At 38.7% G+C, this 27,758-nt stretch overlaps 1 protein-coding gene across 1 annotated transcript in view; it reads left to right on the top strand.

The window, feature by feature from the left end:
* LOC114250563 (limbic system-associated membrane protein) overlaps positions 1-27,758 on the top strand; it is a 123,224-nt gene that overhangs the window by 41,732 nt on the left and 53,734 nt on the right. The window contains exon 2 of the mRNA XM_089738998.1: positions 22,047-22,139. Within this exon, the coding sequence (XP_089595124.1) occupies positions 22,067-22,139 (73 nt within the window). The 5' untranslated portion in view covers positions 22,047-22,066. The remainder of the gene's footprint in view (positions 1-22,046; positions 22,140-27,758) is intronic.

Genomic DNA, 27,758 nt, shown 5'->3' with positions numbered 1-27,758 from the left:
TCTCCCCGAAACCTTCAGTGATAAGCCTGAAATTCATGTATTATTCATTAGAATTCGTTGTACGGAATTTCCACATCCAGCCGTCGGTGGAAGCTGTCGGTTTTCGTTAAGGAATCCTCAGCCGAAATCCTTTTTAAACCGAGCAAATAATGGCGATACGGGTCTGATTATTTTTCGTTTTTGTAAGTGCCAGCGGTCCAGTGGCACTAGTATCTCTGCTTTGTTAAAATATATTGGTATTTTTTCGTACATAGAGATCCTGTGGAGCGACAGAAGGACTTGCTTCTCTACGCCTATGTGGAGCGCTCTAAGATATTGTTCAAAATGATACCATTGTCGGCTTAACGCCATCCATCACAAGAGCAGAGTTAGGACTTACTACATCCAACCTCATTCATACACTGTTTCCAGTTTTCCTTTTTATCTCCTACCTCCCATCTCAGGAATTAAATTCCCTCGACGGCGTTTTGCATCAGATATTTTTTTTATTTTTTTTTATTGCTTAGATGGGTGGACGAGCTCACAGCCCACCTGGTGTTAAGTGGTTACTGGAGCCCATAGACATCTACAACGTAAATGCGTCACCAACCTTGAGATATAAGTTCTAAGGTCTCAAATATAAATACAACGGCTGCCCCACCCTTCAAACCGAAACGCATTACTGCTTCACGGCAGAAATAGGCAGGGTGATGGTACCTACCCGCGCGGACTCACATGAGGCCCTACCATCAGTACCGAAGCGGTAAACAATTAATTAAACAATAGCGGTAAACCAATATGTCATAAATTATGTCATAAATTCATATAACCATCTAGTGTAACAAAATATACAACACGTGTTCTGTTGAGGAGGTCAGCAAATCCATTTTTTAATTCGAAACTAGATTTCAGAATTGGCACACCTTTTAACGGGCGAGCCAAATTGTGTTACTGACTTAAATTCACTGCGTACACTGGACAGAAAGAAAATTTGGCAACATGCCAAAATTAAATTAATCGTATTGCTTAATTGTTTTTTAAGTTAATTAAGGCTTATATATCTTCTTGGCAGTACGAGTTGAATTTGAAAGAAGTCGTTTCTTTATTGCAAAGGATCAGTGTGTACACAATTTTTTTATTAGTAACTAGCGGCCCGCTCCGGCTCCGCTCGGGTCAACAAAGATTTGAATGATATCTTACGTTGTTTTATTTTTATATATAAATAAGTGTATATGTAAGTTTATATAAATAAGTGTTGTTTTATTTAAAAAATAAAACAACACTTATTGCGGCATATTTGTAATAGTTAGACATACGCTGTCACCATACTTTTTGTAAATAATAATGTGTTCTACAAAGTCGTAGTACATTATTTTATTCTATCATCAAATAGTTTTCGCAGGGCACGCAATGTAAAGAAAATTTTAGGTAATTTTTTTTACACCTTGGGTGACATTATTGAAGTTTTAGTAAGGATCCCTAATGTTTTCAAAAAATATTATAGCCTATGTCACTCGGGAATAGTCTAGCTTCCAAACAGTGCAAAGAATTTTTCAAATTGGTTCCGTAGTTTCGGAGCCTATTCAATACAAACAAACAAACAAATCTTTCCTCTTTATAATATTAGTATAGATTACGTCGAATACATAATCTCTTTTCAATCTGTAATATAGTCAATATTAATATAGCAGGGCTTTAAAAATCAATGAAGCTATTAATATGAGACTTAACTTGCCTTTAACTTTCTTTTATTTATTTTTTACTTACATACATATACCTATATTTTATATTAAACTAGCTGACCCGGCAAACATTGTTTTGCCATATATAAGATTTCTAGGGAATTTCTAGTGTAGGAAAAAAAAACGAACTTATTGTAAGTGTGTAAGGATGTGGTAAATGAGTGAAAGAGGTATGTAGTGCTGTGAACGATGAGGGAATATATTATTATAATAAAAATAACAAAACCTCATTCAACCACATAATACCTCATTAAAACAAAAAAAATGTCCAAATAAAAAAATATATGTTAGGGGTGGACAACCCTAATCACTTAGGGGTATGAAAAATAGATAGTAGCCGATTCTCAGGCTTACTGAATATGCATAAAAAATTTCATGAGAATCGGTCAAGCGGTTTCGGAGGAGTATGGGAACGAACATTGTGACACGAGAATTTTATATATTAGATTTATCTTATCTAATTTACACATTAAGAGATACAAAGATTTTCACGTGTGTAAGAAACAAATGGTAGGACCTCTTGTGAGTCCGCGCGGGGAGGTACCACCGCCCTGCCTATTTCTGCCGTGAAGCAGTAATGCGTTTCGGTTTGAAGGGTGGGGTAGCCCTTGTAACTATACTGAGACCTTAGAACTTATATCTCAAGATGGGTGGCGCATTTGTAGATGTCTACGGGCTCCGGTGACCACTTAACATCAAGTGGGCTGTGATCTCGTCCAACCATCTAAGCAAATGTAGACATGATATTTATTCTGCAGAAAAGAGTTATACGTGCTATTTATAACATGCACTCAAGGGAATCCCCGAGGGAAAAATTTAAAGAAACTAAAGTTCTCACTATGTCATCCCAGTACATTTTTGAAAATTTGATGTATGTTCGTAAACATATTGAGGAGTTTCCTAAAAAGTCGGACATACATAATAGAAATACTAGGAACAAACACAAGCTTGTTGTGCCGATGAGTAGGTTACATAAGATACGAAATTCATTCGGGTGTTTGTCTGTGCGCCTGTACAACAAAATCCTACAAGATGTTCATATAGATGTGTACATATACATAGGTTTAAGAAAACTATTAAAGAACATCTGTGCAATAAAGCTTACTATAAAGTCAATGATTATTTAGAAGATTGCACAAAGTGGGAATGAGTTGCTCGCTCCGGGCATTTCAGTATTGTAATAATTGTTACGTTATAATACTCATTGTAAAAATGTATATTTTATTAAAAATCTAATATTAAAAACAAAAAAAGACATGCCCGCTGAGTTTCTTGCCAATTCTTCTGAGGACAGAGGCTAGTTCTTGTGAATTGGCGGTAGTTCTTTTGACGTTCAACAAGTATGTACTTTCATTTATGTTGAATGAAAAAAAATTTGATTTTGATTTGATTTGATTTGAATAAAAATAAAAAAACAAAAATGTGTGCAATTCACACGTGGTAGAAGTGAAACCTTCCAAAACTAAAATACAATTATCCTAAACGTCTTAAGTATATGTAAAATTTTGTCATTAGTAAATAATTGTAAGGTAGCGCCCTCTGTGAATTTATATTTTAATTTCACGTATATTCCTAAATTAAAATTCACTACAAGAGCTTTCATACACACGTTAGTATTAAAAAATCTCACAGATGGCGCTGTATTAAATAGTATATATTTCTGTCTCATTCTTTGCTGGCTTCATCCTACACATTTTTGTATTTGTGTCTCTTACCTGTCGTTTTTTCCGTTGCACCCGGTTTGAAATCACAACCTTACCCCTAACCGACCTTAAGACAAGAGTTCTGAAGTATTAGTTTTAACAGAACAACAGCTGCCCCACCTTTCAAACAGTAACGCTTTACTGCTTCACGGCAGTAATAGGCAGGGCGGTGGTACCTACCCGGGCGTCAAAAAGTGGCTGGTTGTTCATTCTAACGTAGACATCATTTACGAGCCACACCCTTTATGATTTTATTAAGCAATAAAGTTTGAAACATGAATAAATATGCCGTAAAAGATATTCAAGCATTGTTTTCGTTCTCTTGTTATTAAATTTCTTTGTTTAGATGGCAATAAAAGGTTTTTTTATCTATAACATATGTATCTGTATGTGGATTTAATATATTTTTATGTTATATGAATTGTATTGAGAATACGTGGGTTGTAATTCTATACGCCTAGATCAGCGGCTCTCAACCACCTTGCGCATATTGGGATGACGCTAGCCCCCGTCAAGAATATCGCATGATTCACAAGTATCTTATCTTATACCTTTAAACGAGCAATTCTTGTATATTAATATATATATATATATATATATATATATATATCTATCTCGGAAACGGCTCCAACGATTTTCATAAAATTTAGTATGCATGCGATTCGGGGGGCGATAAATCGATCTAGCTACGATTTATTTTCAGAAAATGTTGTCTTATTCGTGTCATCGTCTAGTGTTTGTTTATACGAAGCGACTGATGATTTTGACAATTCGTCGTAATTCAGTAGCACAACGCGTGTACCCACCAAAAGAACATGTCAAGCTTATGTATACATGTAAAGTTATCATTTTTCTCGGGAAATTTGGCGTTGTGCAATTTGTAACAGTTTGAGTGCTGTCGGATTTTGTTAGGGCGGCGTGTTTGATTTTTTTTTTGTTGCTCTTGTAGGCAGACGAGTATACGGCCTACCTGATGGTGAGGGGTTACCGTCGCCCATGGACTTCACCAATGGCAGGGGCAGAGCCAAGCCGCTGCCTACCGCTTAATACTCTCCACGAGCCTCGTTTGAAAAAGGATATGTCATAGCACTCGGGAAATACGCCACCCACCTTGAGATATAAGTTCTAAGATCTCAGTATAGTTACAGCGGCACCCTACCCTTCAAACCGAAACGCATTACTGCTTCACGGCAGAAATAGGCAGGGCAGTGGTACCTACCCGTGCGGACTCACAAAAGGTCCTACCACCGGTAATTACGCAAATTATAATTTTGCGGGTTTGATTTCTATTACACGATGTTATTCCTTCACCGTGGAAGTCAATCGTGAACATTTGCTGAGTACGTATTTCATTAGAAAAATTGGTACCCGCCTGCGGGATTCGAACACCGTTACATCGCTAGATACGAATGCACCGGACGTCTTATCCTTTAGGCCGCGACGACTTATATTGTTTTTTTTTCATGTTGATATTTTCTTTGAAGGTTTGCCGCACGAGGCATACTTATCAGAAGGTATTCGACGTCTACAAACGCCGTAGATATAGACGCGAAAACCACATAAGGTACAAACAAAACAGTATACGCAAAACAATTATTCACGCAAAACAAACAGCTCAGAGCCCTTGTACTCCTTGTATTAGAAATAAACACAGACATAAAACCAACTCGTTTCGCGCGACTCGTAAAGTTTTATGTGTTTTTGCGCACTTGTATGTAGAGCTGATGACGTCACACCACGTGTTGATTAGAGTTCTGCCACATAAAATTATCATTGGAAATTCCAGATCATCTAACGCACTCATAAGTCTAATGGCATGTGATTCTGATTAACGATCGGGGTAATTAGGCTCTATGGTAGAGACTATGCGAGTCGAAGCAGGCACCGATTTTTTATTTTAATTTTAATGCTTTAGATGGATGGACGAGCTCACAGCCCACCGCGTGTTAAGTGGATACTGGAGCCCATAGACATCTACAACCTAAATGCGCCACCCAGCTTGAGATATAAGTTCTAAGATCTCAAGTATAGTTACAACGGCTGCCCCACCCTTCGAACCGAAACGCATTACTGCTTCACGGCAGAAATAGGCGGGGCGGTGGTACCTACCCGTGCGGACTCACAAGAAGTCCTACCGCAAGTAATTACGCAAATTATAATTTTGCGGGTTTGATTTTTATTACACGATGTTATTCCTTCACCGTGGAAGTCAATCGTGAACATAATTTGTTGAGTACGTATTTCATTAGAAAAATTGGTACCCGCCTGAGATTCGAACACCGTCTTATCCTTTAGGCCACGACGACTTTAATTTTGTATTTCTTGAGCAGTCATGCCTTTGGATTTAAAAGGCACAGCTCTTAAACAATGCAATTTGAATTTTATACGTCATCTTAGTCTAATATCCATCTAGTGGTCTAGTAGTAGCTCGTTCACACATGCAAGTCATTTTTGTATTTGGGGCTTACGTGTGCTTTTCCACGTCTCGTATGTGTTCATAAGACAAGAAAGTTGGACGCACATGTCTTCCCGATTTCCTGGACGAGTAATAAAACCAATTCGGAAGCCGTTTCAGCGCTTAGAAGAAACGGCAATAAAAAGCTCAGAGCTTGCACTCTTCAAAATATACATCGCACAAAATTTACAAAAGGATATAAAACAAAAACGGTGCCCATGCAACTTGATGCACGTGAATGAAGTAAAACTTCTTTTTTGATGAGTAGTATTGTGGTTTTCTTCATTTTTCATCCTTAAATCAGATTGATCCTGTAATAGGGAATGATTTGTATAAGAAATGGCACATCTTCAACATTTATATTATATATATTTTAAATTATAGATAGAAAAATAAATATTTATATTTTTTTAAATACTTAATTAAAATATTGGACGCTAATCGTGGCTAACGCTCGCGCTGGACTGTAACAGATATATTACGCGCGTGCGTTCGAGTGCCGCGCATTCACTCTCACTCTGTCTCTTTCTATTCCATCGTAGCGTTAAACGTTTAACGCAACCTTGTTATTAACCCTCAGACACATCCCACTGAGTTTCTCGCCGGATCTTCTCAGTAGGTCGCGTTTCCGATCCGGTGGTAGATTCTGCGAAGCACTGCTCTTGCTAGGGTTCGTGTTAGCAACGTCGTCAGGTTTGAGCCCCGTAAGTTCACCTACTAGTTAAGGTTACGCTGAAATAGCCTCTCAAGGTTCTCAGCTTAGGTAGGAAAAAAAGCAACCTTGTTGGAAGTCGCATTAGAAGTTTCACTTCAAAAATATAGATATATATAAGCAACAAAAAACTATAGATCCGATTTTTTCCACTGGCGTCACAATGCCCGCCAATGAAACGAATTAAGTAAAAGAATCACGCACAAAATAAATTCCATTCGCTTTCATTCGTTTCCTTGGAAGCGTCCTTGAAGGATGTCTGGAATCCAACTGAAATGTTCATCAGTAGTTTATAAGGCCAGACTGTATCACATAAATTGAATTTAGGCTTTATATTCAGCGCAATATATCCTCTGACGCGCAGTCCACCCTTTAATCCCCGCTGCGGACTAATTCACTAAAGTTTGAGTGATTGTGATTGTTTTTTTTCTTTTCTTTCTAATACAATTTTGTTTTAATTTGGAAGACGATGGATATTACATCGCTCTCGACAACTCTTGTATTAGGATCTATATGAAATCTGTACTCATCTTGTGTGTGAGTTGTTTTTGTAAAAATTGGTAAATTTTACTTCTATGCTTTCAAAAGGACTTTTATTCGTCTGCTGTTCTAATTATGAAAGTGGTAAGGCATTTTTCTGGCATGAACTTGTTTTACTATTATCTTTATACCGTGAAGCGAACATGCGTACTATACTATGGTAGGTAAGCAGCCGTTCGTCTAAGAGTTAAGATTTGACCTTTAGTCTCACTGTGGGCGGTTTATACGGTTTGCTATTTATAGGATCAGACTCCTTGCGTGGGCAGCTAATTTCCTCTATTGAAAAAGAAAAGCTCCGTCTAGCGTTACTTTAAAACAAAATATGCCACAAGACAGCGGACTTAACAGTCTCAAATGTCGTGGTCATTGATGAGACGATTTAAGGAAAGCCAATAATTAAACAAGGTTTTTGTTTTAATCATCATCACTCTTCCAGTTAAACAATATTACCCGACAAAACAAACATCCGCCATTAAATTTAACAAACAATTTTCCAATCCACAATCTTGGAAGTTATGATTTCAAAACATTATCATATTTTAGTATTAGCATTGGCATAGATTATCGTAGCTTTTGTTAACTATCCCCCAAGCTTCGGTAATAGGTTTTGCTTGTTGATTACAATCTAGTCTACGTGTCTAATCTTTGATAAGCTTGTTTCAGCCTACGTTAAATTGGATTCTTGTTATTGTCCTCTATTTACTGATTATAAAGACGGTCTTAGTATCCCTTAAAAATCTATATATTAATACGTGAAGCAAAAACTTTGTATCCCTTTTCACGAAAATTGCGCCGACGGAGGAGTATGAAATTTTCCACACTTATAGAGAAAAGAAAACATTACATACACTACATAACATGTATTTGACGTACACACGCATGCATACTATTTATTGTCAAACTATTGTTCTTGATGTCTGTGGTCAAACTGAAAATAGATTAAATATTGTTATTTTTAATAGTATTAATGTTTTTTAATAGTGTAGCCGTGGCAAAATTTGTGATCATAGAAGTGTAAGATACAACCATAATAGTGTACAAACTTATAATTCCAATTAATTATAGTGGAATTTCGACTACTGCGGGACCTCTAGTATTATTAATTTGATAATTTAGATATACATACGTAATAGGGCTCGCTGTGAGCACATGATATTATGTATATTGGAGTTAGGTTGTACCCGGAAATCAACAAACCGCCACCCCAAAGTCTCTTGCTTTGAGACGCAATATCGTAATCAATTAGAATACGGGGCTATTTCCAAAAAAAACAGACTTCGCGGCAAAAACAATCAGAATAAACCGCGAGCGTCGAATTTTGTCCAAAGATTTATTGGATAATGGTATTTTTGTTTTTGCTTCCGAAGATGTGCTAAAACTTACATAAGTCCTTATTTTTGACAAGAAAGACACTTATGCACCTCTTTTAAACTTTATTTGGAGAGGTGCATGTCATGACGTGAAAACTCAGAGTAGGTGAGTTCGTGCCATAAGAGATTGGTCGCCAATGATTTTGGTATGCGCATTTTATAAAAGCAGAGATCCGAGGTGGTAGGTTTTAGCTCTTGTTCAAGGTATGGGGTAAAAAGTAGACTAAAATATCATAGGTCTGAAGAACAATGCCCGTTTGAATTTCCTTCCAAATTACTTTGAGCATTGGGTTATTGTAGGAACAAGCCCTGATCCATAGTGCATAAATAGTATATCTAATTATAGAGTATGTTTCTTCTCCGCACAAAGTTCGGTCGAGCGTAAAGCGATCTACCTAGCTTTAGCTAAAAACGGTAGATTTTACGTCATTTTGACAAAGTTTATATTTCATTCACGGCTAGTTTTCACTTGGACCGTGGCGAAATCTAATTGCCAAGATTAGGAGTTTCTTCTATGTTATGGATGGTAGAAACACAGAGAAGAAAAGCATAATTACACATCCATCCATGACTAATGTCAATGTAATGACTAATTTCATGGATGGAAGTGTAATTGTTTGGTAATCCAAAGAACTTGACTCCGATCCGGAAACGAACCAGAATACGCTGGTACAGTTAGTGTAGTCACTGACCAATGAAGTGATTAAATACACGATTGGGTGTTACGCGGTGGGTGATATTCAATTTCAGTGATGCCTATTTGTGCGACAACATGGCGCTGTCTCTGCCATGTTATTACTGGTGGTAGTCTTGTGAGTCCGTACGGGTAGGTACTACCGCCCTGCCTATTTCTTCCGTGAAGCAGTAATGCGTTTCGGTTTGAAGGGTGTAGCCGTTGTAACTATACTGAGACCTTAGAACTTGCATCTCAGGGTGGGTGGCGCATTTACGTTGTAGATGTCTATGGGCTCCAGTAACCACTTAACACCAGGTGGGCTGTGAGCTCGTCCACCCATTTAAGCAATAAAAAAAAGTGAGGCAAGACTACTAGAGTCCTGTCCACGTCATACCACACAGTGATAACACCCTATCGTCGGCTCAACTTCAGTCAGTGGCTGCCACTTCCACGACTGACCATTCCCGGATGTGTGGCCCATAATACATCGGCCTTTAGATAAGGTGCTTTAGGTCGAGGTTTGTTTAACTCCCGAAGACCAAGCGAAACTTTTCCACGGTCCGCATCAATAAAGTATTTAACATATTTTTTTATTGTCTTTGTAGGCTGACGAGTATACGGCCAATCTGATGGTGAGTGGCTACCGTCACCCATGGACTTCAGCAATGCCAGGGGCAGAGCCAAGCCGCTGTCTACCGATTAATACTCTCCACAAGCCTCTTTAAAAACTAACCTTTAAATACGCCTTGATATATTTGCAACTACATCAAACTATAGAATAGCCGAATGGAATTTAAGTACTAGAAGGATATCGCGCAATGAAAACGTAGAGCTTAAACTTCAAATTCACTTTCAAGCTTACTCGGAGCGAGGTTACACGAACAATGCTTTTACAAGAGAAATTTATATATATATTAATACGTGAAGCAAAAACTTTTTATCCCTTTTTACGAAAATTGCGCGGACGGAGGAGTATGAAACTTTCCACACTTATAGAGAATATAGAGAAGGAGTGCACAATGCTAATTTTTTTTTTAAATAATGCATAAAATATACATTAAATCAATAAAGAAAACATTACACACACTACATACCATGTATTTGACGCACACACGCATGCATACTATTTATTGTCAAACTTTTGTTCTTGACGTCTGTGGTCAAATTGAGAATAGATTGAATATTGTTTGTCTTTATTAATATTTTTTTATAGTGTAGTCTTGGCGAAATTTGTGATTAAAGAAGTATAAAATACAATTATAATAGTGTACAAACTTACAATTCCAATTAATTATAGTCGAATTTCGACTACTGCGGGACCTCTAGTTTATTTTTATTGGGCCATTTTTTTCGTACATAGAAATAAATCGCTAACGCGAGACAACGTCTGGATGCAATTAGAAGAAGAAAACTGTTAATTTGGTTTGGTGGTCGTTCAAATGTAGTCGACTGGAAGTTATAGTGAAAATTAAAGTGAACCAAATCGATTGCAATGCTTTATTTTAAAGTATTTTTTTGCTGAAATGGCTATATCATTCTCTTTAGAAATTGTGTGTTATTAGAAATATTTATTAGTGCTATTATAATTGAAACAGATTTTTCAGCTTAATCCCGCATTTAACCTTTTAATTTCGTTTTCTTGTCGTTAGATGACGTTAGAAGACGTTGATGACTGGTGGTAAGAACTCTTGTGAGTCCGCACGGGTAGGTACCACCACCCTGCCTATTTCTGTCGTGAAGCAGTAATGCGTTTCGATTGAAGGGTGGGGCAGCCGTTGTAACTATACTGAGACCTTAGAAATCATATCTCAAGGTGTGTGGCCGCATTTACGTTGTAGATGCGACCTCGTCCACCCATCTAAGCAATAAAAAAAAACGTAGCGTGGGTAGGCCTCCCACAAGATGGACCAATGAACTATTGAGGTTCGCGGGGATCCGCTGGATGCAAGCAGAGCAGCAGTGGCCATCTATAGGCTGAATAGAATAGAACAGAAGAAAATACTACAAAAGTTAGATTAAAATATATTAGATTATATTATATTTAGACTAGTTGTACTCGTCCGCTTCGCTGGGCATTTAAAATTACAATTATTATTTCTCACCCCCACAAAGATTCTCATCATTAACGCCTCCGCAACTGGTAGAGGGTCCAACACTCATATAAATATTAGCCTATCCACATGTAATTTCTACATGGATACCAAGTTTCAAGTCAATCGGAGGCACGGTTCAGTAGTCAGTAGTTATAACGGAACATCCGTAAAAACCACTGTACATATTAGTATAGATTCTTCTTCTTCTTCTTCTTCTTTGTCGTTTCCTCATTACTGAGGGTCGTGACCACCTTGGACCAGTTTTTGCACCAGCTTCCTCCAATGTTGCCTGCATTCATTATTAAATATATATAAAAATTAGGTAAAAATTAGAACTGTTTTGGAAATTTAAGGTTTTTGTTCGAAGCATGGGCGGTTAATAGTGAACTGTATCTCGTATGATCGCTTCACCGTCAATCGCTTTCTTTAATTAAGTTTAGGATGGTAATGCTTCTATTGTAAGTACATATTTAGTCCACGAATAAAAAAATACGACGGGTTATTTTCATTCTTTTGTTATTTGAATATCTAAATTTTGTAGTGTAGTGTAGTTTGGTTAGAATAATCTTTAGCAGCTTTTGTCTTTGCAACCGTAAAACCAATAATATTATAATATATTATCTGTAACCGCTGCGTTAATCGACAGTGTATTTCCAGTGGTCTTTTTTGCCACGTACCATCCGGCTATGGAATGAGCTCCCCTCCACGGTGTTTCCCGAGCGCTATGACATGTCCTTCTTCAAACGAGGCTTGTGGAGAGTATTAAGCGGTAGGCAGCGGCTTGGCTCTGCTCCTGCCATTGCTGAAGTCCATGTGCGACGATAGCCACTCACCATCAGGTGGGCCGTATGCTCGTCTGCCTACAAGGGCAATAAAAAATACTTTCGTACTTTTTTTTATTGCTTAGATGGGTGGACGAGATCACAACCCACCTGGTGTTGAGTGGTTACTGGAGCCCATAGACATCTACAACGTAAATGCGCCATCCACCTTGAGGTATAAGTTCTAAGGTCTCAAGTACAGTTACAACGGCTGCCCCACCCTTCAAACCGAAACGCATTCCTGCTTCACGGCAGAAATAGGCAGGGTGTTGGTACCCACCCGCGCGGACTCACAAGAGGTCTTACCACTAGTGATTATGCAAATTATAATTTTGCGGGTTTCATTTTTATTACACGATGTTATTCCTTCACCGTGGAAGTCAATCGTGAACATTTTTCGAGTACGTATTTCATTAGAAAAAATCGTATCACGAATAACCGTCAGTAACCATATTATAACCGAGATTTAACTATGCAACCGTAAAACCAATAGTCTGCCTTAGATTTGTCTTCTCAAATCTTATCATTCTATGAATCGTGGAATAAGTTTCTCTTACGTAAATATTTGATTTGAATTTCACGAAATCGACAATCCATTTCGCGACGAGACTCCGGCACCGCTTCTTCGATCGTCGGCGCGCGACTTGAAGCGTATTTTCTTTGCTTGTTTAATGCTGTATCATTTGATAGACCGACATATTGGCTTGTATTTTTCTTATTAAACCACCACACATAATTGAAAACACTTTTATTTATTTATTGTTTGGAACGAACATATCAAAGGAAAAACAAAATTGTTATTTTTATTTCATTCCGAGCATTTTCATATTTATCTACCTTTTAAACCTTCTCTGGATTTCCACAAATAATTCAAGACCAAAATTCAAGCCAAATCGGTCCAGCCGTTCTCGAGTTTTAGCGAGACTAACGAACAGCAATTCATTTTTATATATATAGAAGATAGAAGATAAACACAGCGGAGAGATCCCTACTTCGTTTACATCAGTTAAAATTATACAAAAATTAAGCAGTAGAAAAAAAATAGGTACGTAGCACAAAGAACGTTTTCACGAAATTAATTGCCATTTTCAGAGTCTAAGAGACATCTTCAACTGTTGTATTCTAAGCATTAGGAGGCTCCGATATTTCGGTGTGGTTTCGATCGTGAATTGTTTTGCTGTCTAAAAGGCTGAGCAAATACTGGGACGGAACAATGGAAGGCGAGAAGCGGAACAAAAGAAGAATGCTTGTGTTTCGTCTCATTGAAAATATAATTTAGATTCAATGTTTCTTATCAACATCTCAATTTTTTTTGGAACGAAGTTTCTTATGGTACGATGCGGAGTGATACCCTAACCGGGAAAAACGTCCAAAACGTAAGATTTTTATTAGTAATGCACACAGTGTATTATTTATTTTTATTTTTATTGCTAGATGGGTGAACGAGCTCACAGCCCACCTGGTGTTAAGTGGTTACTGGAGCCCATAGACATTTACGACGTAAATGTGCCACTCACCTTGAGATATAAGTTCTAAGGTCTCAAGTATAGTTACAACGGCTGCCTCACCTTTCCGAAACCGAAACGTATTACTGCTTCACGGCAGAAGTAGGCGGGGCGGTGGTACCTACCCGCGCGGACTCACAAGAGGGCCTATCACCAGTAATTACACAAATTATAATTTTGCGGGTTTCATTTTTATTACACGATGTTATTCCTTCACCGTGGAAGTCAATCGTGAACATTTGTTGAGTACGTATTTCATTAGAAAAATTGCTACCCGCCTGAGATTCGAACACCTGGACTTAACTTTGTAATAACGTACAAAAAATAACATATTTTTTTATCATTCATTGACCACGATCTCAGAGCGTTCGTTTGCGCAATACACTAACTCTTATGCAAACAACCGCGAATGAAGTGTAGCACAATAAGTTCGCACGTTACCGAATGACCGTGGGTTGTTGCGAAACCTCCAGTTTTATTTTCTTTATACCTCGAACAGAACTTAATATTTTTATAATAAGGAACTTCGTTCCTATCCGGTATCCCACGACACCACACTTCTTTTTTTATTCCAGTGACATGTCAAAAGAAAAGTAAATATTTGGACTATAGAAGTACCATTAAAGTATACTATATAGGTCTATGAGAAGCACTCATACTAATCAGCAGGGTAGTTAAAGATAAAAATTAAAACCCTAGTATGTGGCGGGTAGCCATCATACAACGCAAGATATTTGACAGATGCCTGAATCTCACTTACGACATTTTCAAGATAAGCTTGCATATATACAAGTTCCGAACAACAACTTCGATAAAGCGGCACGACACGAGAACCCTCTCATCGTGGCCGCCGGTAACTACATTCCCGATCCTGCGGACAGAATGGAAAGCAGTCGACGTCGCCTAAAACACGTCATCTCGGATCCTCCCGATCCACTAACGGTGCTTTTAGGTACTTCAAGCACCGGTCACCGTTCTCGTCGAACCCGTCGCTTGCGACGAAGGGCTCGACGAGTAAATTAACTCTCAGACACAGCCCACTGAGTTTCTCGCCGGATCTTCTCAGTGGGTCGCGTTTCCGATCCGGTGGTAGATTCTGCGAAGCACGGCTCTTGCTAGGGTTCGTGTTAGCAACATCGTCAGGTTGAGCCCCGTGAGCTCACCTACTAAAGTTAGGGTTACGCTGACATAGCCTCTCAAGGCTATCAGCTTACGGCCTGGCCACGGGGATCGGCGGTGCGAACAGCGAAGCGGTGGACGAGGCGACCATTCGCGCAGCACCGTTTGCAGGCCACGGGTACTCACGTTCGCCGCCGCGACTAGTAAGGAAGTCCGACAGCGAAATGTCTATATCGAAATTATCTCGATATTGCTTACAAATTAATAGTTTTTTGGTTCAGGACCTATTATTTGGAAAAGATTGTGAAGTACATGATTTGAATAAGAATCGGAGTGTACCTATAGATGGAGAATTCCACAAGAAGTACGAGAAATACTTTGGGTGGCTAGACTTCCAAATAGCTGGTCTAGCTAGTATTTCAGCTATATTTTTTTTTATTGCTTAGATGGGTGGACGAGCTCACAGCCCACCTTGTGTTAAGTGGTTACTGGCCCATAGACATCCACAACGTAAATGCGCCACCCACCTTGAGATATAAGTTCTAAGGTCTCAAGTATAGTTATAATGGCTGCCTCACCCTTCAAACCGAAACGCATTACTACTTCACGGCAGAAATAGGCAGGGTGGTAGTACCCACCCGTGTGGACTCACAAGAGGTCCTACCACCAGTAATTACGCAAAATATAATTTTGAGGATTTCATTTTTATTACACGATGTTATTCCTTTACCGTGGAAATCAATCGTGAACATTTGTTGAGTACGTATTTCATTACAAAAATTGGTACCCGCCTGATATTCGAACACCGGTGCATCGCTCAACACGATTGCACCGGACGTCCGTTAGGCCACGACGACTTTAAAAATATAAAATAAAAAATAAATAAAAAATATAAAAATTTCGGTTTTAATTTTTCGCGGCGAAAACAACTAAACTCATTTAATCACTGTACTATTCGCCGCGACTACCGCTCGACTCCGTGGCTCGCGCCGTCCGTATTCATGCATTTGTTTTGCTCGCCCGCCGCATCGCGCGATTCGCTCGGTACATTTCGCCGGTCGCTTCGCCGGTCGCCCGTGCGCGTGGCTTGCTAGGTACATTTCTATGCTCTTATTTTAGTCGCTAGACGCTTCGCCGTTCGCACCGCGCGAATATTCGTATCGGCGAATGTCCCGTGGCCAGGCTGTTAGGTAGGAAAAATAAAAAACAACATTCGGACCGTCGGTCTACCGAGCAAATATCACCAGCTCGGTGGAAGATCTTCCCTTTGTCGTTAAGCCTCTCCAAACTGGTGAGCTGCGTTAGAAACTTGTATATATGCACTTTATCTTGAAAATGTCGTAAGCGAGAATCAGGCATCTGTCAATTATCTTGCGTTGTATGATGGCTACCCGTCACGTAATATGTCGGTTTTCGCCAGTCATATAGACACAATTTAAACTAATTTTATGACGATGAGTTCACGACCCATGTCACGAGTCCGTGAGCACGATAACTGTAAGCCATTTAAAACACACGATAGTAAAAAAACGCTAGATTAAACCGTAAAAGTTGTTTTAATTATCTATACCTATAGTTATATTAATACGTGAAGCAAAAACTTTGTATCCCTTTTTACGAAAATTGTGCGGACGGAGGAGTATGAAATCCACACTCATAGAGAATATAGAGAAGAAGTGCACAATGCTAATATTTTTTTTAAATAATGCATAAAAGATACTTTAAATCAATAAAGAAAACATTACCCACACTACATACCGTGTATTTGACGCACACACGCATGTATGCATACTATTTATTGTCAAACTTTTGTTCTTGACGTATACTTGTGGTTGGTTGTCGTAATGAGCATAGCGCAGATTTTTTTATTTTTTTTATTTATTTGCCTTTTAGGCAGACGGGCGTACGGCCCACCTGATGGTGAGTGGATATCTTTACCTATCTTACTTTTTTACTGGTGGTGGTACCTCTTGTGAGACCGCACTTCCTCGTTCCAAAAAATTGTAGCTTAATAAACTCCAAACATTTTGTGTAATAATAGATAGATCCACGTAGATTTAGTCCAGTTTTGAACTTTCTGGCCATTGATTGTTACATCAAAATTTTGTTTTTTTATTGCTTAGCTGGGTAGATGAGCTCACAGCCCACCTGGTTACTGGATCCTTTATACACCTACAATGTAAATGCCGCCACCCACCTTGAGATATGAGTTCTAATGTCTCAGACACTCAATGTCTCTTCAGTTGTACAGTTATTTACAGCCCACATTGCCCGGATTTCGTGAAAGCAGAATTTGCACATCAACAATTATGAACGCTATTTTTCATGGCTTTAATTAAATCAGACATTTCCACCTCACGGTGTGGCCCTAGCCATTTACGAGAAAAAAAAAGGAGCAAAGATAACCACACAAAAAACAATTGTTACGTTACTAATTAATCTTTTACGGTTTGTTAGACAAATGAAAATGGTGAGGCGGAGTAAGAATGAATGGTGGATGCTGAATTAAGCCATTCCGTGGAACGTTTAATTTTCAGATGAAAATTAATTGGCATTGAGATATTTTCGAGAGATACTCGGCTTTTATATGTATTTTGTTTTGTATCTATATTTAATTCGGTTTGGCTTTGATGGTGTTAACTCGAAACTTATTATTTACTATATACCATTTGCAGAAATAGATAACAAAGAATTTTGATCGTGAACTAGAAGTCGTCGTGGCCTAAAGGATAAGACGTCCGGTGCATTCGTATGTAGCGATGCACCGATGTTCGAATCCCGCAGGCGGGTACCAATTTTTCTAATGAAATACGTACTTAATAAATGTTCACTATTGATTTCCACGGTGAAGGAATAACATCGTGTAATAAAAATCAAACCCGCAAAATTGGGACCTCTTGTGAGTCCGCACGGGTAGGTACCACCACCCCGCCTATTCTGCCGTGAAGCAGTAATGCGTTTCGGTTTGAAGGGTGGGGTAGCCGTTGTAACTATACTTGAGACCTTAGAACTTATATCTCAAGGTGGGTGGCGCATTTACGTTGTAGATGTCTATGGGCTCCAGTTACCACATAACACCAGGTGGGCTGTGAGCTCGTCCACTCAACCAAGCAATAAAAATAAAAAATTGCCAATTTAGTGCACTAGTGAATCTTAAATTAACTACGGCAAGTAAGTCGTCTCACCGACAACTCTAGCTATTGGCAAAATGTTGTTCAGTTTTGAGCTCGTCCATCCACCTAAGCAATAAAAAAAAAAGAAACTTTCTCAGAAGTGCCATCAATAACTGGATACAGTTTCAATTCGAATGATAGATATGTAGACTGAGAAGAAGACAATGGAAAAACACAATCAAATAATTATTTCAGGAACTTTTACCAATAATAGTACATTGATCGAATTTCATGAGCATTAGTTTCATTGCTTAGCAAGTAAGTGTACGACACATCCTTTGTATTGTCACTTTTGTACTTCATGTAAGCAGAGGACCATTATATTGAAGGATCGGGCAATTTATCGTCCCAGCTAATATGATCTGGCGTACGTCTTTATCTATAGTTATTTTGCTATTCCTAGTCTCACATGTAACTAAATACTTATATACTAGTGGTCCCGCAGTAGTCGAAATTCGACTATAATTAATTGAAATTTTAAGTTTGAACATTATTATGAATCTATTGTCAAAGAATATTATTATACTTCTATTATCACAGATTCCGCCAAGACTACACTGTAGACAAATAATAGTAATGGAAAAAAAAATTAACCTATTCTCAATTTTACCACAAACTTTAGGCAATAATAAAAGTTGGACAATAAACAAAGAGTATATAATGTTGTGTCAAATACATGGTATTGTACACTATTATGATTGTATTTTATACTTCTATAATCACAAATTTCGCCAAGACTACACTATAAAAAATATTAACTAAGACAAACCATATTCTATTCTCAATTTGACAACAGACGTCAAGAACAAAAGTTTGACAATAAATAGTATGCATGCGTGTGTGCGTCAAATACATGGTATGTAGTGTGTGTAATGTTTTTTATTGATTTGATGTGTTATTAATGCATAATTTAAAAAATATATTAGCATCCCGCACTCCTTCTCCATATTCTCAATATGTGTGGAAAATTTTATCTCCTCCGTCCGCGCAATTTTCGTAAAAAGTGATACAAAGATTTTAGCTTCACGTATTAATATATAGATTTTAATGATGTCTTAAAAAAGACGTTGTTCTATGACTATGCCTAAGCTTTATTAAATTGTAATTACTCTTTATTTGAGGGGCTATCCAAATAATTGCCCCGACACTTCGAACTCCCATCCCTTTGTGTCCAATACACTTGCTCTTGTTTTAATATTCTTTGGGCTTTGTTCTCATTGCGGTCTTAAGTTTCATTTAATCGTCTATTGATCTTATTTTTGAAGGTCATTTGCTTTTCGTTTAGAATTGAAATGGAATTTATTTCGCTTTTTACATTCCCTTCAGTCCGTTCAGTATTATTTTAAAATTATTGTTATCAACGCTGTGCTTTTTTACAATTTCTTGTAATCAATATCCACTATCTTGCTAATCAATATATTCACATAATAAGATTTACTTTAGTCAATTCAATTACAAATTCCCCATTTTAATGTGTTTGTACGATCAGAACTTATGGGAAAAATTTTTTTTTTTAAACAAGTGGCTCTCACCTCGATCTTCTCCCACGATCTGGTGTCATTTTGGTACTCCGCAGGATATGTTTGTTTAGCACGTCATCACACCTTTCTTGCTTAAAATAGAGGTAACAAATTTTCTTGTTCTAGACGATTGATTGTCCTTTTTTTTTTATAGGATTTGAGGGTGCCCTCTCCTTGCGGGCTGTCATTGCCCGCATTACGAGGACGAGAGTTCGTGGGAGGCCATGGCCAGATTTTGCGACCTGGTCATGGCGTTCCGCGAGGCTGAGGAGCGCGAAAGGGAGTGGAATCCCTCTTCGGCTCCTCAGCGAAGAAGGCGGGGTGGGCGACGCGGGCACGATGCTCCCGTTACTCTCCCGTAGGGACTGTTGGGTACTGGGTACGGGGGTGCCCGGTGCTCTGCTGTCGGTTTCGTGGTGAGGCAGCGCAAGGTGGCTCCTATGCGCCACTCACGGTGTCTCCCGAGACGACGTCCTTCGGGATCTTCCCGGGGATTGGATCCCGTCCGATTTTCAGGATGGGTACTGGCGACGGCGAGCCTGCGGCGCACATTGTGCGGTACCGTAGGTTTCGTGGAGTCGGAGTGGTGGAGCTCGATGGGGTTTAGTCGGTAGTCGGTTTTGCGGGGCGGATCCTGCGTGGTAGACGCCGCGCAGCGCCTCGCGCGCCTTTCTCAAGGCGTAGTCTCCCGGTAGGAATTGGAAGAAGAGGAGGACTTTGGTCTTCCCCTTCTCCCTCTTCTTCTCTGGAGGCGCCGGAGTCCGACATAACTCGGTCTATTACCCCTCTCGACCGGGTATCCGTAAATGGATTCCACAGCGTTAAAAAAAAAAAAAAAAAAGGGTGCCACTTGACATATTCCAAGTCGTCCGCATCTGGCGCGAATTTATAAATATGCAAATAAAGCTAGAAACATTAATTCATTTGCCTATAATAATTGAATACAGATTAAAACCGATCTAACGAACATACCTAATCCATATACGTGAATATATTATCACTTTATTCATACTTGCTAGACAAAACTTAACCTAAATGACATGTTAAACTTATCATCCGAAGTAAATACAGCGCCCAACAATCCGCCAATTTATCTCTCGTCACATATCACGATAGTTCGCTTTTCACGACGACAATGCCTTTTAACATCTACATTGTTAAAACTATATATAGACCAAACTTCGAAGTATTCCAAACAAGAAGAGGCATTTGCTAAATAAAATGTCACATTACCGTACAAAAATGTATCTACGCTTATTGATTGAATTTTAGCAATTCATAAAAATGCACAAATATACAAATTTTAATACGCTGTTATTAGCTTCAGACGTATGTATGTTAGTATGTAACGGAATCTTTGAACATGATTTTGACCCCCTTCAAAACGTCGGATTAACTCGAAATTTGGCATACTTATATGGCATTTGGTATCAATAGTTATAAATATATTATGAACAGATATAAGTAGAAGGGTTATTTTGATAATATCCTGAAAAGCACCCCACGATTTTTTTACAATAAAATTGGATTTTCTATAAAAGCGTATTTTTTTAAGTTTATTTTTTTAACTATTATTTATTTACATCACAATTTGAGCACAATTCATATAAGCGTAGAGCACAATTTAATGCGATCATCAAATGGATTGAATGCTCATAAACTCACTTAGCTAATGAACTGATAAGAGGGGCCCACTATTTTAGTACTATGAAGTGGACATAAACGCAACGACAGACCGTAAAACCCATGGCCTTGATCTTCGTAAAAGTTTAGGAGACTCCTCTGGGCATTAACTTATTAATTGACCACGTCTGGAGTGAAAGATCTTCGGGGGAGAAATTACCATCAAAACATGGGGGGTGAAATTGACGGGGAACTTCTGGAAAGCTAGCACTCATGCGTTGCTGCTTACTTGACTCTCGAAGGAGTCACGACTAGCCTTATCAGGTCAAGGCTGAACCGGAAGGGTATTTATGGGATTAGCACAGCCCCATCAACCCCATCACAACTGCTTCCCTGTGTAGAAACGGACTTCTCATCAAAACATGTGTACTTAAACAAAAGTATACCACTTATTAGGGATGGGGACCAAGATAATTGTGGTTTCGTAGGAATACAATGACATATTTTACTAGCTTACAAAAAGTTTATACGTTAGATATTAATACTTTCAGTTTCCTAATATCTGTTCGCAAAGTGAAAATAAATCTGTATCGCTACTCTACTTTTACTTTTTCTGTGTCTTAATATTGACAGGCTTATTGACATGGTAATTTGTGTGACATGCATCATTGGAATGTGTCCTAGTTAGGCAGAACCGACCTGCTGGCAATTTACAATTGAAGACCTCATGTAACCGTTAAAATACACGAAAAAAGATCTTTTTTGCCACGTACCATCCGGCTTTGGAATGAACTCCCCTTCACGGTGCTTTCCGAGCGCTATGACATGTCCTTCTTCAAATGAGGCTTGCGGAGAGTACTTAATGGTGGGCAGCGGCTTGGCTCTGCCCCTGACATTGCTGACGTCCATGAGCGACGGTGACTACTTACCATCAGGTGGGCTGTATGTTCGTCCGCCTACAAAGGCTTTAAAAAAAGGAATTTTCTAAGGACTATACTAGTTCTTTTGTTGACAGGTCTTGATTCCTCGACAGCGATGTCTGTGGAGAGCCAACAGTGCCTGTGCTTCGTGGTTCTGCTTATCCACACAGTCATAGGTGCTGGGGAAGGTGAGTCGTCGGCTTAAAGTTACGAACAAGATTATTTATAGGAATATCTTAGGTATAGTATAGTATATTATATAGTATAGTTTACTGGTGGTAGGACCTCTTGTGAGTCCGCATGGGTAGATACCACCGCCCCGCCTATTTCTGCCATGAAGCAGTAATGCGTTTCGGTTTGAAGGGTGGGGTAGCCGTTGTAACTATACTGAGACCTTAGAACTTATGTCTCGGGGTGGGTGGCGCATTTGCGTTGTAGATGTCTATGGGCTACAGTAACCAATTAACACCGGGTCGGCTATGAGCTCGTCCACCCATCTAAACAATAAAGAGAAAGTATAGGTATTAGGCAGCGGCTTGGCTCTGCCCCATTGCTGAAGTACATGGGCAACGGTAACCACTCACGATCAGTTAAGCCATATGCTCGTCTGCCTACAGAGGCAATAAAAAAAAAGAGTATAAACCACAGGTTCTTTCTTGAGTTGAAATCATGCACTGGCAGAGGTACTGTTTGGCACCCCCCCTGGCGTAATGAAGCGATGATTTGCCTAGTATGCCCGGCAAGGATTTCACAAGAAAATAATGAATTGTACATATATAAATAATGTATAAAATCTCAAGCACTTGTGACGAACGCTGCCAAACATAAGTATGATGTAGCCTATTACCGTGTATTGTCATGGTATCATGTAAGATTAAAAAAAATGACCTTTTATTTATTTTATTCCTCTTAGAAAGCCAGATTGTCTTATTTGGTCAATGTGTAGATATAGTTTATCCTCCTCGTTCTTGCCTCGTGTTCCTCAGTGCTGAGGGTCGTGACCTTTACGGATCACTTTTGTTTGGACTATGTTCCTCCGTTCCTTCCACTCATCTATATTTATATTTATATCTATATCTATATCTATATTTATATCTATATCTATATCTATATCTATATCTATATCTATATCTATATCTATATCTATATCTATATCTATATCTATATCTATATCTATATCTATATCTATATCTATATCTACATCTACATCTACATCTATATCTATCTATATAATTATATTATAGTTCATAGAGAAATCTTCATCAAGAAATTTCTCCAGCCACCTTGAGTTGTGTGGCCACACGCCAAAGTTTCATATTGTGTCGTATAAAAGTGGTCCCACTGTTAAAACCGTAACATATACGAACAAATGATTGCTTCACGATAAAAATATGCAGGATGTACACTCGCACCTCTTCGTGTGGGGCGGACACACACATTTTCAGTTAATACTAGTCATAAAACTGAGTGAAACAAACCGGGTAAAACGCAAAATGAAAAGTCCGTATTTAAAACTCCAGTATATTTAGTTCAAAAAGCAAAGTTTTTGCTAACAGACTACATATATAAAATTAAAAAAGTGCACAAAACCACATGGAACCGACCACGGAAAAGTTTGTTTATAACGGTCAGCGGAATGAGGGTGTATGGCATACGACTTTTTATTCATTTTAGCAACATGGTACCTAGCAGAGGACCCGAAGGTTTTATTTAACTCTCCGTTGTTTTAATCTTCAGGCAAGATTTCTCGTTCATTAGTATCAAGTTTCCATCGAAGAGTTTTAATTAGAATTACTTACGTCTTTGGTAGTGTTCATGTTGATATGTCTTGCATTTAGATGAAATTATGATATATTATCATGCTTGAATATGATGTGAATTTCAATTAAGCTTACTCCGTTCACAAAGGTGAAGGAACGTTTTTGCTTTGATATGTTTTCAAATTTTAAATGGCTCTCTTGTAAAGTTTCAAAAAGGTCGTTTAAACCAAATGACCTTTTTTATAAATTTTTTTTGCCCTTGTAGGCAGACAAGCATACGGCCTACCTGATGGTGAATGGTTACCGTCGCTACTGGACTTCACCAATGCCAGGGGCAGAGCCAAGCCGCTGCCTACCTTTCACACCTTGATATTAACTGTGTGGTTTTTGTCTGAAATAGCAACACCCGATCTCTTTTTAATAATTTCTTTCTCGCGTTGACGTACCAACGTCAACCACAGATACAGTAACTGTATTTTTCACTGCCTTAAATTCAGTTAAATTGTAGCGAGTTGATAAAATTAAATACTCGGACACGACTAAAGGTAATTCAACATCGTATGACCCCTACGTCATATAACCTAACATTTTGTACCGTCCAGTATTGTTGTGAATTAGTTTTTGACGTGACAACGTCTTATAATTCGATGGAGCCGGCTGCACGCACGAAAAAACATGACACATGCGGCGTTACCTCGCTTTGAGGCGTTCCATTTAAGACTTGAAGTGCAAGCGAGAGCGCACAACGAGCGACAAAGAGGCACAATCGACCTCCGCGTTCGGCAGCGTTCGACATCTGTCTCTCTCCTTTCTTTTTTTTTTTTTACTTGAGTGAGCGATGCATCCGCGAGGATAGCTGCTATACAATAATACATTTGTATGTTTTCGTCAAGTATGAAGTTCAGTGAAAAGTGAATGTGGTGTCAATTGTTTATAGCAACGATAATTGCGATCATTGAAAAATGAAAGCGTTGCATCAGTATTTTTTATGACGTTGTCACGTTCAACTATCGTCAGTAAACCGACTTTACAGACAACCGATTTTTTGTTTAAAAGTGCGTGTTGTCATTTTTTCATTCAGTGTGTTTTGTAAAATTGACCTCACCAATACAAGTAATGAAACTCGCTTATTTAATCTTCAGTGCATTGCTTCACGTCAGATCTGTATTGAACGTTATACACAAAACTGTAAGTTGCTGAAGGCTTAGTACAGCCAGTCACTTCAACATTAATCACATCGAGAAAATATATAATGTCGATCTGCCCTACAGACACAGCCTACTGAGTGCATAAGATTCAGAAAAGAGAATATATAGAGTGGCTGAGATTAGGTCATAGAGGTGCCGGTCGATCCAATAACGGTGCTTTTAGGTACCTCAAGCACCGGTCACCGTCCTCGTCGAACCCTTCGCTTGTGACGAAGGGCTCGACGAATAAATTAACTCATAGACACGGCCTACTGAGTTTCTCACCGGATCTTCTCAGTGGGTCGCGTTTCCGATCCGGTGGTAGATTCTGCGAAGCACGGCTCTTGCTAGGGCTCGTGTTAGCAACATCGTCAGGTTTGAGCCCCGTGAGCTCACCTACTAGTTAAGGTTACGCTGATATGGTCTCTCGAGACCATCAGCTTAGGTAGGAAAAAAAGTCGATCCATTTAAAACCCAGAATGCTGTTTAAGATCAAAACAGATTACCAGAACAATAAACCGAGCGTCTCCAGAGCCAAAAAGCGCAAACGGTACCTAAAATGTTTTATGACAGATGATTAATACGAGGGGCGGTCTAGCGTTGAGCACTGCATGATAAATCTGCACTTGAACCGGCTATAAAATAAAGTCTAGCCATAAATTTCCCGAGCACTCTTGAACATTGCCAGCTATTGTTGAACGTTTATTTAGTAGCTATCGTTTGTTAAGACTCTTCGATGTGAGAAATGATAAGATTGACATTTGGATTAACTTTTGGATTTGCTGATTCTATCGTAGCTTATTTTCAAGGACATATAGTGTTTTTATACAGTTTGGTGTATTTTGACTTTGATAATGGCAACACGGATAACACGGATAGTCCGATTTGATGCTAACCCAAAGCAGTCATGCTTTTCGGTTTGAAGGGACAGCCGGTATACAAAAAAATCGGATTTTTGACCCCACGTCTCAAGATGGCATCCTGGCGAATTTCCTGGTGGAATCAAGGCGATATTCAAATGTGGGTGGTGGTGACGGAATCTCGAACCTGCGGCCTGTTAGTACAATAGATACGCGTGGTACTATTAGCCCAGAAGAATACTGCACAGATCTTCTTGGAAATTCTTCTTTTTCTTCTGAGTCGGTCTCCTCATTACTAAAGGTCGTGTCTAGTTTGAAATGTTGACTACTCGATGGACTATGCTTCCCCACGTCTTCTTGGAACAATAACTCTATTATTTTGTGCATTTGCTTACCGAGACAACGTGAACGTTGCATGAAAGCAAACAATTTATCAGAAATTAATAAAGGATATCCTAAGCTCTTCATTACAGCTTTTAAAAGCTTTTATTACTTGAATAATTAACTGAAGTTTTCTCAATTATGCCAGGGAAATTTTCGTTTCGTCTCGCGAAAAAGCATCCGAGCTTTCGAAATTTTAAACAATTATTAGAATATTTTTTCATGTGAAAAGGTAAACTCCTTTGTATTTGCGGCGAGGACAACTTTTTAAATTACTTTTCAAAGGGGGTTATTATCATTTGTCGTAATACTTTTGAGAGCTTTAAAATCTGAAATTGTAATCTATCTATCTATATAAAAAAGAATTGCTGTTCGTTAGTCTCGCTAAAACTCGAGAACGGCTGGACCGATTTGGCTAATTTGGATCTCGAATTATTTGTGGAAGTCCAGGGAAAGTTTAAAGGGTATAAAATAAAAATAACAATTTTGTTTTTCCTTTAAAGTGTCCCCCGTCTCACTTTGTTTGTTTTAAGTTTATTTTACACAAAAGTTTAGGTCTTTTATTTATCGATTGAGGTACTACGAAGTCTGCCAGGTCAGCTAGTTATTGAATATATTTTTTTACGTTTTCAAGTTACTTGATTATGATCAATCGTTATCTACATAGATAGTGAATAAATAATTATATTTAAAAAAGAAAAGCAAGTACTATCTATCTGTTGATAGTTATCGAAGATCATGGATCATTCACTTGAGCATCCCCACTCAATTTGAGACATTAAGTTGAAGTTTGAACTATATCTCGGGTTCCCGACCCTTCAAAGCGAAACGAAAGATTATTTTACGACAGCAATAAGCTAAAGTTTTCTCATGCGTGCTTACAGTGTGACGTAGCATCAATAAACTTAACCGTGCCTTCTGAATCACAATAGGATTGTATATTATCAGTTACAATCTCCCACCTTTTGTTTTGTATAGTAAAAATCAAAGCTGCAAAATTATGATTTGGGTAGGACGTCTTGTCAGTTCGGTAGGCACCACCTACCTGCCTATTTCTGCCGTGAAGCAGTAATGCGTTCAAGGGTTAGGCTGACGTTGTGTTACGAAAACTGAGACTTAAATTCACGTCTCAAGGAGGGTGACGGTATTTGCGTTATGGATGTCTATTTAAAACCCAGGGACGTAAGCAATAAAAAATCTTATATACCACAAACTTCATTACTGTGTATTTGTCGACGTCGCCCAAAACACGTCATTACGGATCCTCCCGATCCATTAACGGTGCTTTTAGGTACCACAAGTACCGGTCACCGTCCTCGTCGAACCCATCGCTTGCGATGAAGGGCTCGACGAGCGAATTAACCCACAGACACAGCCCACTGAGTTTCTCGCCGGATATTCTCAGTGGATCGTGTTTCCGATCCGGTGGTAGATTCTGCGAAGCACTGCTCTTGCTAGGGCCAGTGTTAGCAATACTCCGGCTTGAGCCCCGTGAGCTCACTACACGTTAGGGTGAAGCTGATATAGCCTCTCAAGGCTATCAGCATAAGTAGGAAAAAAAAACTGTGTACATCTTGTACCTTTAAACGAGCAATTCTTGTATATATATATATATATAT

Source organism: Bombyx mandarina, chromosome 28, assembly GCF_030267445.1.
Source record: "Bombyx mandarina strain Sakado chromosome 28, ASM3026744v2".
Classification (NCBI taxonomy): Eukaryota; Metazoa; Arthropoda; class Insecta; order Lepidoptera; family Bombycidae; genus Bombyx; species Bombyx mandarina.
Note: the sequence above shows the minus strand (reverse complement) of the source record. Positions and strands in the feature narration are given on the sequence as shown.